This window comes from Oenanthe melanoleuca, chromosome 2 (genome assembly GCF_029582105.1).
Source record: "Oenanthe melanoleuca isolate GR-GAL-2019-014 chromosome 2, OMel1.0, whole genome shotgun sequence".
Taxonomy (NCBI): Eukaryota; Metazoa; Chordata; class Aves; order Passeriformes; family Muscicapidae; genus Oenanthe; species Oenanthe melanoleuca.
In genome coordinates, this window is record NC_079335.1 from 16,500,442 (window position 1) to 16,513,301 (window position 12,860).

Sequence of the window (12,860 nt, forward strand, 5' to 3'; positions counted from 1 at the left end):
AGCCTAAACCTCCCTGACACATTTTTGTATCATTCCCTTGAGTTTTGTCACTGGTTACCACACAGAAGAGATCAGTGCCTCTTTTGCTTCTCCTCATGAAGAAGAACACAATGCGATCTTGCCACAGTCTCTTCTCCTCTAGGCTGAACAAATCAAGTGACCTCAGACACTCCCTTATGCAGCTTCCCCTCAAGGCCCTTCACTGTCTTTGTTGCCCTTTTTTGCATATTCCCTAATAGATTTGTATCCTTATATTGTGGCACCCAGTACTGCCCCCAGCACTGGAGGTGAGGCTGCCCCAGCTCAGAGCAGAGCAGGACAATCCCTCCCTTGCCTGGCTGGTGATGCTGTGCCTGATGCCCCCAGGACAGGGCTGGCCCTCCTGGCTGCCAGGGCACTGCTGGCTCATATCCAACTTGCCATTGACCAGGTTTCTTTCTGCAGTGCTGCTCTCCAGCAGTGTTTTCCCATTCTGGATCTTCATCCAGGTTTGTCCCATCCTAGGTGCAGAATCAACACTTGCTCTTCTAAAAGTTCATATTATTGATGATTGCCCAGTCCTCTGATCTGTCTGGGTGTTTCCACAGGGCACAGATGCCTTCAAGTGAGTCAACAGGTGCTTCCAATTTAGTGTCACCAGCAAACACACTTAGTATACCTTTGAGCCCAAGTGATTTAGGAATCTTCTGGACCTGTTTGTACCAGCTGTGTGGCATTCACAGTTAGCAGCTGGCAAGCTGAAATCCCCCCAAAAGACAACAGAAGTTGACCTAGAGGTCTCCCTTAGTTCACTGAAGAATAATTTGCCAGTGTCAACATCCTGTGTGTCCTATAGAGACTCGCATAACAGCATCCACTTTGTTTGTCCCTTAGTCCTTACCAAAGGCTCTTAAAGTATCATAATATCCTGGTTTTGGCCAGGACACGGTTAATTTTTTGCAGTAGCTGGGAGGGGGCAGGGCTAAGTCCCAGGCATTACTCTATAACACCTCACCTCACTGCCAGGGGTGGGGGAAAGGACCCTTGGTTCAGAGGAGTCAGAAAAACGTCTATGGTCAGTTGGATTGGGCTCTGCAGTAAACATTTTGCAAGTAAATCACCCTCTCTTTTGTACACGTTTGTAATTATTATTGTTGTTGTTAACTGTTTGCTTTCTTATCCCATTGCTCTTGCCAGTAACTTGGTGTCATTTCAACCCATGATCTCTGCCTTTTGTCCTGTAATTCCAGCCCCAGCCTCAGGAAGGAGGAGGGGGAAACCTAGGGGAGGGAAAGAGAGCAGCAGGGTGCTTTTGGGGAATCTCAGGGGCCCTGAATCGGTCAGTACCATTCCTAAACCAGGGCACATAGCAAAGAGCAAACCCCTCTCCCCTGCCTCATCCTCCCCTACCTCACTTGCCCTGCCTATCCCTCCTGAAGAGTGTGTAACCCTTCATACTGGCACACCAGTGACAGGGCTGATCCCACCAGCTTTTCCTTGTGCCAGGGATGTAATATTTCAGGGGCTGAGTCAAGACTTCTGGGTCCTTAAGGAGAAGACTGAAGAATCTCACTAATAAACTCTGGCAAGCCTTCCCATTGCTTATCATAGATGAAGGTTTTGTTCCTTTCCCTCTTCCAGTGTAGTTTAAAACTGGTCAGCCCTTCTAACTCCTGCAAAAAAATAATTTTTCTCTACTGAGAAGAGACAGTCTGCTGACTGCCATTGAATAGCAATTGATCTGGTGTTGTATAGACCATGATGGGATCAAAAACCCCAAAGTGCCTCTGATGGCACCATCCTCAGAGTCATCTGTTGATCAGTTGGATCTGCCTGTTCCTTTCAGTATTTTTCCCTGATACTGAAAGGATCGAAGAAAATTCAAGATGTCCTTCTGATCCTTCAGACAATTTTGCTAAGGCCTGAAATCTGTTCTGGTTACCCTTGGACTTCTCTTTGCTACCTCATTGCTGTGGACATAAAGAACAGCAGATAATAAAGAGAGTTGTACCAGACTAGAGAGTTTTCCAGTAATGTGCCAGGCTCCAGAGAGGCAGCAGGCTTCCCTGTGAGTGAGGTCCAGTTGGAGTGTTGGGTCCTTGGATTCCCTCAGAGGGATTCGCCTATGACAACCACTGCTCTTTTTATTTGACAGAGGTGGTCATGATGCAGGGGGTAGGTTATTTTGCCCTCCAATTCCAGAATAACATTCATCTGCATCTCAAGTTGTCAGTCCATCTAATTCCAGGCCTCACACCTGTTGTATTAGGGCACCTGGGAAGATGAGTCAGGCTAGGAAGGGATTTGACTGTCCCCATAAGCAGTAATCTACTTCCATTTCCCCTCCTCTGTTAGATCCCCCACTTCTGCCTGGTGGTGAGAGGGTGGGGGAATCCTTTGTTTCTTGTGTCATGGTTGGCTGATATATCCATCTTAGGGATGGTAGAATGTGATGCCACAAGTCAATCTCTTTGATGCTCAAACGCCTCCTCCAGCAGCTCAGTCACCAGGCTGAGCATCTCCTCTACCTGGGCACATCTCAGACAGGTGTGCTCACTGCTGCCATCAGACATTGACAAGAGATGTGCTGTTAATCAGTTAAATGTCTTCTAAGAATGAAACTAGCCTCACAGTCTCAGTGCCAGAACTCCATGGTCCTACTCTGTTAAAGGCTCTCAGAGTCCTTAGGAAAATATTTCCATTGAGAGTGGAAACACTCATAAAACTTCCAGTTCACTGCAACTTTAGTTTGTTCTAGTATCAGAGGGAAACTTGTGTTTTACTGTGATGCCTGGTTTCCACACTTACTGATATAAGAGGAAGATATTCAGTAGATATTCAATGACTAGGTCAGCTTGGACAACTAAGAGATGGAGTTTACTTAGTTTTAGAAAAAAATGAATAAATTTACCATAATCTCATTTTTGGATATGAGAATTGTTTTTCCCTTTAGAATCGTTGTTACTTTATTGGTGCATAGAACTGTTAGGAGAGGATTTCAAGTCCCTGTGTTAAAAATTTGTGTTTCACATATTCTCAAATTAAAACACAGAATATTCTAGTGAAAGCATAACAACCATGATCTGTCAGTCACAAATGAAGTACACTGTGTGTACACTATGTGGCACTGCCCCAAATCCATAGATCTTTCCAGAATTCTTAATTCTGCACACAGTCCCCTCCACCTAAAGTGATGAAATTGCATACATTTCTGGTGTGTTACAGATTAAGCCCTTTTTCTTCACCAGTGTGGGTGTGCATGGATTTCCCATCCAGTCAGTGTCTATAGAAAGAAGCAAAGAGCAGCAACATTTCATGTGAGCAGGTCCTTTGGAAAGCTTAAAATGTGGGTGGCAAAGACAGAAACATTACAAATGCATTTTGAAGGCTGTAGTTTGAGAAATTTAATTTAAATTATGCTTGTAGATGAGAAAGATGGAGCACAAAATTCCACTGTCTGTACAGCATGTCTATTTAGAAACATTATTGAACATGTACAGGTTAGGCGTTTTTATTATTATTATTATTATTATTATTATTATTACACTGTTTTCTGTCTGATGTGAAATTAGACTACACAATACTGGAATTCATAGTGTGTCAAGGAATAATATAGTCTGATGACACAGGGTTTGCCATAGCTGGTTTAATTTCCTGGGTCAATTATTCAAAATCCAGCTTCATACTTCATACTGCATACTTCATACTGCAGAAGAAGGCCAGTAAATTTGCTAGCAGTGCATTTACTCAGTTGTGCTATAGACTTAAGGAATCTTTAGGTGATAGGAATAAGGTAAAAAATATCTATTTAAGAGCATATTTTTATGAGTTAAATTTATCCTGTCTAATAACAGTTTATTAGTATCTGACTTTTAGATTGCTACAGAAGTTTCTTTATTATGTTTTCTTTTTTGTGTGTTTCTTTATTGTTAACTGTTCTAACTTTCGAGTACTGTACTTACATACATACATACCAAATCTTACCTTTCAGTGAAGGATGAGGAAGTAGGATTCTATGACTCCTAAAATCTATCTGCTAAATCCTTTAGCCATACAAAAATATTGAGCATTGGGTAGGTGGCAAGAAAGCAGGAGAGAAGGGAACATTGACATGAAAGTTTGATACACTCTTTGATTGCTCTCTAAGGGTTTGCAAACTGATGTGGTTTGGGGCACAGGTGAATTGTGGATATTTGGACTTTAATAAAATAACTTGTCATCTTGATTAAGAGTCAGGTACTGACCAAGCACACTATGTAGTCATTTTGAACAACCATCAGAAGTACTACAATCTGGAAAATTAAATATTATATATCTAGTCTCTCTGAATTCCTATTAAATGTTTCCATATTTGATCTGATTATAGTAAAATAAATACAATATTTGAAGTAATTTCTTCACGTAGTTCAGCTAAGTGTTGTTTTGGGTTTTTTTTTAATAAATGCCATATTCCATTTCTGTAATGTCTTTTTTCACAGCAAAGTTTTGTGGTGACCCTGGAGTACCTGCTCAAGGGAAAAGAGAAGGCAAAAGCTTCATCTATCAATCAGAAGTCTCTTTCAGCTGCAACCCTCCTTTTATTTTGGTTGGCTCTAGCACCAGGATTTGCCAAGCAGATGGAACATGGAGTGGTTCTTCTCCTCGATGCATAGGTATGGTTATGCACATGTATTGAAATTCTTTTAATGTTTATTCTTCCTCTTCTTCCTAAGTCAATCTAAGATTATCAGTTATTTTGAATTATCTTGCTGTTATTCTATACTGTTCAAGAATCAAATAACTTTTTTTTTGTCTTTGTAATTGTCTTGTTGCGTATTACTGAACAAGCTTAATTTTGTCATACACTGATGTATTTAATGAAAACACCATATTTTGTTTTGTGTTTAATATATTGCAATTTTTTAGAACCTACTCGCACAGCATGTGAAAATCCAGGAGTCCCAAGGCACGGGTCACAAAATAACACATTTGGCTATCAGGTAGAGTATACTTTTTAAAATTAACTTGCATATTTAAATATTTTATACTACTTCAAAGTCTAGAAACATCTGATTAGAGGTTCAAAGACTGCTTCTGCAAGAGTTGTTTGCTGCTATATTGCTATGTTTCCTTATTTCTAGCTATGGGATTACACTAATCCTGTGTCCCTATCAGCAATGCACTACATGCAGAACTTGTGATCAAATTCTGCTTGATTTCACCTAGAAGGCTTTCAGTATCTCCCACAATATATGTGCTCCCTACAATTTATTAAATAAGTTTTTTCCCCTCAAAAATGTGTATATTGTGTGCCAAATTACTAGTGTAGACATACTCTAAAAACAGGACTTTTTTCTCTGAGAGAAAATCTGTTTGAAACCACAAATGAATTTCAGCCACAGACCTGTTAGGAGAGCTTCTAGTCCACTCCCCCTTCTCAAAACAGGGTCAGCTAGAAGAGGTTTGTGAGGGCTGTCTCCAGGTTCTTTTGAATATTTGCAGGGATGGAGGCTCAAAAGTGCTTCTGGGCATCCTGTTCCAAGCTGGTCACTCACACAGTGAAAATGAACACTTTTTTCTTAGTTTTAAAGAGAATTTCTTATGTTTCAGTTTATACCTATTTCTTCTTGCTGTGTCTCTGGGCACCACTGAAGAAAAGTCTGCTTCTGTTGCTTGTCCTGCCCCCAGGGTGTCTTTTTGCAGGCTAGATTACCCCAGGTCATTCAACAGCCCCTTGTATTTCAGATGCTGTAGTCCCTTAATCAATTTTGTGTCCATCACTGGACTCAATGTAGTATTGTCCTTATCTCTCTTGCACTGGTCAGCCCAGCACTGGACCCAACACTCACTTAGGACTCACCGGGGTTAGCAGAGGGGAAAAAAACACCTCCCCTGACCTGTTTTCAATGCTCTGCCTCCCAGGAGACTGTTGGCCACATTTTATACAAGGCTGTGTTGTGCCCGGTAGTGCTTGCATGTGTTCCTGTTGGAAAAAACTGTGAAACTGAAAATTATTTTGAACTGCTGATTTTCTGATTCACACAAAATATATTTTCATGAGTGAATGGTTTAGAGATGCAAAACTGTACCTTATAATTTGCTAGGAATCTTGTGAACAAAGAGAGAGCCTAATCTATCCTGTGACATCTGTGTTTGATGTCAGGGCTGAAAGCTCTAGGCAGATGAAGAGGAAAGAACAGAAGAGTACCCAGCAGCTCCACAGTTGTATGAGGCCTCTGTCTAGTAGCAGGAGAATAAAAACTGCAGTTTGTTGGAAATGCAAGAAAGGACTGAGTGGAATTTGAACAAATTTATAAAATAAAATTAGTTTTTAAAAGTGAATTTTATCTAAAGACGCTTCAAAGTTTCAAAAAAGATGCTTCAAAATTTCTTTGGCTTATCCTTTTGGTGGCCTTTAAGCAGTACTACTCAGGCTTGGTTTTTAGCAATATTTGAGTTCTCAGACTGTACTAGATCACAATCATATGCAACTGATACTAAAATTGTCTACGTTTTCTCTAGGACCTCAAAGTTCTGTTTTGTACCAAGATAGGATAAGCAGGAGCAGACCTTAGGCTAATTTCGTTTGGTTATAATACATCATTATGCTAGAGGACAACTCTTTAGTCAACTACATATCAAATAAATAATTTATTAAGCATTTCTATTGTTTTATTGTCACAGTTTCTCTCACATATTAATGAGCTTTCATTGAAGGAAGTAATTCTGTCTCTCATTTGTGCTGTAGTTATTGTGAGTAAAATATCACTCACATCTAGCATGGAGCTGTAAAAATATCAAGCAAAATGTCAATTGACAAATCATTTGAAAAATAAGTGTAAGTGCTGGCAGAATTAACAACTGTGTAAACTCTAAAAAAAAAAAAAAATTGTAAATGATTATAAGGTTAGTGCCCGGTATATGCTGTAGGCTCCTTACACAGTCAGAAACTTATTCTTATGTTCACACAGTAAATTTGATTTTATGTAGTAACTCTGGTTGCTCTAAGTATGATTGCTTAGTTGATAAATAACAGGGTAGATGTATCAGTCATACAGATGAAGCTGAGCTTAGCTCTTGATTGGGTGGAAACAATTGTGAAAATGATTGCATCTAGCCAAGTTATTGTTTGTAGATCCCAGAAAGAAATATTGCATTATCATATGTTGCATAATGTTATGACTCCTTTAAAACCACAAAAATATTGTAAATTAATGTATATTATGATATAATTAACTTCCTTTATGAGTGGCATAATAGTGATTTTTGCTTCTATCCATAGCAGGAAGGTAAAGAATCATTCTAAATGGTTCCAAAATTAAGATATGGATTTTTGTGTTTTGTTTGGATTGGGGTTTTGTTTGTTTTCTTTTAACTCTCTTAAATACTTCATATTTAAACTAATATTAATAGGGTAACTTAATTATTTAATTGTCAAGGTTTAAATTTATTTCTTTGTCTCAGAAAAAAATACCAGGCTGTAGCTTTGCACCTAGAATTCATGTATTCATATGTGGAATGCTGTTTTAAGCACTTTAATCAAATAGCACTACCTCCTCTTTTATTTAACAAAAATCACTGACTGACACTTGCTTTTCACAATACTGATGTCAAGTTATGAGCTTCCAGAGCACCATTGTTTTGTTCCTTTTTTTCCCCCCCTACTCTTGATTATCTATTTTCCTATCTCATTGATTGCACTGAAAGATCAGGCAAACACAAGATAATCCTAGGCTTGACTGAAAGGCATATCTAAACCTGGCCTCCTGGAACCTACACTGACAAAAGCACAAATATCGCCACGTCACATTTGAATGATGTTTCAACTATTAAATAAGAACTTTGTAGAAAAAGAGGCAACAGAATTTTGCATGGACTTTATTGTTCAGTATTAAATTTTTCAGGCAGAAGCAGATCAGTTTCTTATTTGTTCCAATAACATTAAAATGCCAGTTTAGTGCTACTAGGATATCTGGCATGGCATGGAAATTACTGGTATCATCAGCTTTAATTGCTAAGAATACATACTTCTAGGATGTTTACCTTTCATCTGAGCCATTTTTATTTGACAGATCTACCTTAGCAGTGTGTTACAAAATAACTTTAGAACTTAGTGAATGCTTCATCTGTAATCTGGAAGAGAAATCACTCCTTAGAAAGAAACTGTAGGGTTTGAAATATTTCTTCAGCTATATTGCTAGAAACATAGAAAAGTACTTATAGCACTTTCACAAAAAGCTATTGCAACACAAGGTACTACTGAATTGAAGAAACAGTTTAGAAGTGCTTAGACCACTCAGTCATATATATCAGATTTATTACTTCTCATACTTTTCCAACATGTTTTGTAGAAATTCAGCTATCTTCCCTTATATTGAGGCCTAAACTGAGCTAAAGAGCAGCCTTAATTTAAAAAGGGAAATAGATACAGTAGTAGTGGTAGCCCTCTGCTAGCTCTTGGGTTCTATTTTATGAAGTTCTGTATGAAATTTGATCTGCAGATGTTGAGCAGCCTTGCAAATAATGTCCTTCTGTGAATGTAATGCTTATAAAAACTTCAGTGTTGATTGAACTGTAGGATGAAGTTCCAAGAGAAGTGCTCTACTCCCACAATATAGCTGTCTCCATTAGCGCAGTTGGCACCATCATTGCATCAATGAAAATGTAATTTAATCCTTATCAGACATCATGTATTTTCCTATTTCTCATTGTCCTGAGGTCTTTGGTGTCAGTGTGTTAGTGTCACAATCTGGAGTGCTTCACTGGCACAAATATGGTTGTTCTTTTTGAGTCTCTGTCATTTGTGTTTCATCTCTGGTTATTTGTAATGTTTCTAACACACTTTTACAGCTCTCACACCACAGTTCATTATTATAGATATTCTATTTCAAACTACACTATAAGGTACATTGCACCTTTGTTAGATAGCTCTTCTTTTTTACCTCTGAAAACTGATTCTGTCCAGGCCTGTATGTCTTTAAGGGTGAGTTTTTCACAGCAGCTCCAGTGCTAAGAATGTGCTGCATCTTTTATCATAGTCACACTGTAGTCTTCTTCACAGCATCCCGTAGTCTGCATTTGTCAAGGGCTTTGCTGATGTTCCAGCACCAGGTCTGTATTTCTCTGTATTGCATCACATTAGTGGGAAGTAGCTCATTCTGCACATACTAGATTCTTTTTATTCTGCTATGGATATAAATCTGTGGTTGTACCGTACAAAGATAAAGAAAGGCATAAAACCTGGTCATAGCTACCTGAACACAGGAAATTTAAATTTTACAGCTAATGAAAGTTTAGAAACAAAACAAAAGAAAACCAAAACAAACATGAAACTCCAGGCAGCTCAAGACTCTTTCAGACAGAGGAAGTCTGTCAAGCTTCTGCCCAGCAGTCTCACAAACTCCAAGCTCTGTTAAAAGGGCAATAATGTATTACTGGGCTACCAAACTACTAGATATAGTGAAGGAGTTATGTTTTCATTGACTTAAAATGTGATGCTAAAAGTTACTAAAGATAAATAACTGGCACTCCCTTAGCTTCTCAATCTTTGGAACAAATTGCTGGGGATGGAGAAATTCATTCGAGTATCTTCAAGTTCTTTGGTGAACTGAAATCTAAGAAAAAAATTGATTGTGGAACAATTCATAATAGTTAGAAGTATCTTTTATTCTGATATGGGATGTAAAAAATAAGAAGTATAATAAATTATTATTTTGATAATTATTATACATTATTATTATAATATTATTTACTGAAAAAAACTTATCTAGAGTACTTTATAAATGGATGCAGGTTGATATTTCTGCGTTTCCTTCTTAGATTGGTATTTCTCCTGTAAGAGAATAATAAATATGCAATCTTTGGAGTTTAGCAAAAAAAAAATAAAAAAAATAAAAAAAATTATGTTGTTAATTTTGGGAATATCCAAGTTATAACCATCATTTATAGAAAGGCAGTTATTGACCAGACATGATTAAACACTTTCTTTCTTTTTTTTTTAATTAAATGCAAACACTGTTGCCCAGAGTACTAATGCTTCTACTTGAGCTGTAGAATAAAAATTAGGAGAAATCTGAACATCTCAGCACTGGGAATTTTTGAGCATAGAATACTGTATTGTAGCGCCACCTGGTGCCGCTGACAAAAGTGTATTGGAAAATAGACCACAAAACTTTTTAAAATTACATTTATTTGTTTAATATTTACTATACATATTCTATATAATTAATACATTGTCATTACATATTAATTGAAATATTCTTTTTCATTTATTTGTAATCTTGAACACCATGGCAGCACTTCTTAAACATCTTCATCCCTTGGGCAAATGTTGCATTTTTGATGCTGCTTTGGTACTTACATATATAAAGGTTGTGTTTCTTGTGATACCATAAAATCATGGAATGGTTTGGGTTGAAAGGGACCTTTAAGATTATATAGTTTCAGCCCACTCCATGGGTAGGGACACCTTCCACTAGACCAGGTTGCTTAAGAGCCCCATCCAACCTGATCTTGAAAGAAGCCAGGGATGAGGCATCAACAGCTTCTCTGGGCAATTTGTCCTAATCCCTCACCACCCTTACAACAAAGAACTTCCTCCTAGCATCTAGTCTAAACCTAGTCTCTTTTGAATCTATTCTCCCTTGCCCTATCACTACATATGTCTGTAGACAGTTCCTCTCCACGTTTCCTGTAGGCTCCCTTCAGGAGAAGGCAACAATTAGGTCAGGATGAAGTATTCTTTCTCCCAGGCTTAACAAATACAGTTCTATCAGCCTTTCCTCAAAGGAGAATACCTCAGAACATTTTGGTTCCTCCTCTGGATTTCCTCCAACAAGTTCATGGTTTTCTTGTGCTGAGACACCCAAAGTGGGACACAGGACTCTGGATGAGGTTTCACCAGAACAGAGAAGAGGAACAGAACCACTTCCTTAGACCTGCCTCCCCACACTGCTCTTGATGCATCCCTGGATACAATTGGCTTTTTGGGCTGTGAGTGCACATTGCTCTAGCCTCTCATCCCCAGCATCCCCAAGTCCTTCTCAGCAGGGCTGCTCTCGATCTGTTCATATCCCAGCCCACCCCTGCTATAGCATGTACTGCAGCACCTTGAACTTGGTCTTACTAAACCTCAGGATGTTCTCATGGGCCACTTCTCAAGCTCATCCAGGTCCCTCTAGATGGATGCCATCCTTCAGATGTGTTACCCACACAACCCAGCTTGCTGTCATCTGTGAATTTGCTGAGGATGCACTCAATCCCTTCACCTGTGTCATTAAGGAGGATATTAAATAACACTGGTTCCAATATTGAAAAGGAACCTGCTTCCAAAGGTTATTGATGTCTACTGGGAGTCTGAGACATTGACCACTACCCTTTGGATGGGACTGTCCATTCACTTTCTTATCCATCTAACAGTCCACTGATTGAATCTTTGTCCAATTTAGATAGAAGGATGTTGTGGGGAACTCTTGTGAAAGGCTTTACATAAATCCAGAAAAATTATATCTGTGGCACTTCCCTTGTCCACTGATGTAGTCATATGAACACATCTTTCTTAAGTCTTGTACTTTTCTAAAGTAATATATTGATGTTGCTTGTTTTAACAAAGATAATCACTATTAAAAAAAGAGCTTCTCTTGCTACTCAGTGAAATTTCTAAAACTTGTAGTATTTTACTACTTTGTGCTTAATCATGCAAGTGATTTAGTGTATTTCCTTCAAAATCTTTTAAAAGTAATTACATAGTCCAGTGAGTGCAGAAAAGAGCAAAATAAAGGGAGATTAATTTTAAATCACATCCTGTGTTGATGAGCTACTATCTGTAGTTCATGTGTTATTATTAAATTTCATTCTGATGAGAAACTTGAGCTGAAATGGAATAGTACTATAAAGTTTCAAATGAATACTTGTAGCAGTGAAATGCTGTTTTCCAACTAAATTATCAGGAAAGAATCCACCTTTGAGCATCAGTCTGAATCAAGTGTTATGCATTTAAACAAAATAATTAAAAAATCAAACCCAAACCAGAACTATAAATGTGCTGTCACAGATAGTTTAAAGTTTTCAACTTCTTGTTTAAACATGAGTTAATAAATATATTAATACAGGTCACTGCAGAACAGTAGATATGATCTATGCACCTTAATATTTGAATTAATCACTCACACTATGTAATACAATACTCTCTGAATGACGTACTTCTAATCTAATTTCCTCGCTTTTGGTGGAAACTAAGAATTATTTGCATTTTCATCAATTTCACCATGACTGGACATGCTGAACAAGTTATTCCATTTTATGTTTGTGCAGAAAGAATTCTATTTTCGTTTTTATCCAATGCATACCCATAATAAGGATAATGATTAAAAGCTAATCTCAGATGAATTGCTATTGTAAATTGTAATGTACTTGTGTTCCAGTTTCTATTATCAAAGTGGTATAAAGAGCTGATATTCTTTATCTCTTCACAAAAACAAAATTAAAATATCATAGGAACATTCTGAAGCATAAGACAGGGTTGTTGATCAGCCCTGTCTATTCTAATCAAATATTTCTCATTATAACCTGTGAATATATCCAGCATTCCCCAAAAGGGGATCTAGTTCAGCAAAAGTCCAGCAGAATCTAATATCCATTTCAGTTCTGGGACTTCCCTTGTTTGTGGCAATTTTGCCCAACTGGCTCTCCTTTGCTCCAGAGTGGAGAAGGCACCATAAGTTTTGTTTCCAAACAACTGTTCCAGGCCCAAAGCAACACACTAGCGAGACCACAGAGATGAGGATTTGATTTTCTTCCATGGAGGATCTAATTTTGGGAGGAGAGTAATTCTACTGAGAACGAAGCAATGTTTTATTTCATATCAAATTGTTCTGTGAAATTAATTTACTTTCCAGAGAAAG

At 38.0% G+C, this 12,860-nt stretch overlaps 1 protein-coding gene across 3 annotated transcripts in view; it reads left to right on the top strand.

Annotated features, from left to right (window-relative positions):
- The window catches only part of CSMD3 (CUB and Sushi multiple domains 3), a 578,246-nt gene that overhangs the window by 548,738 nt on the left and 16,648 nt on the right, over positions 1–12,860 (top strand). For all 3 annotated transcript variants that reach the window (XM_056483904.1, XM_056483905.1, XM_056483906.1), the window contains 2 exons: positions 4,458–4,631; positions 4,885–4,958. In XM_056483904.1, the coding sequence (XP_056339879.1) occupies positions 4,458–4,631; positions 4,885–4,958 (248 nt within the window). The remainder of the gene's footprint in view (positions 1–4,457; positions 4,632–4,884; positions 4,959–12,860) is intronic.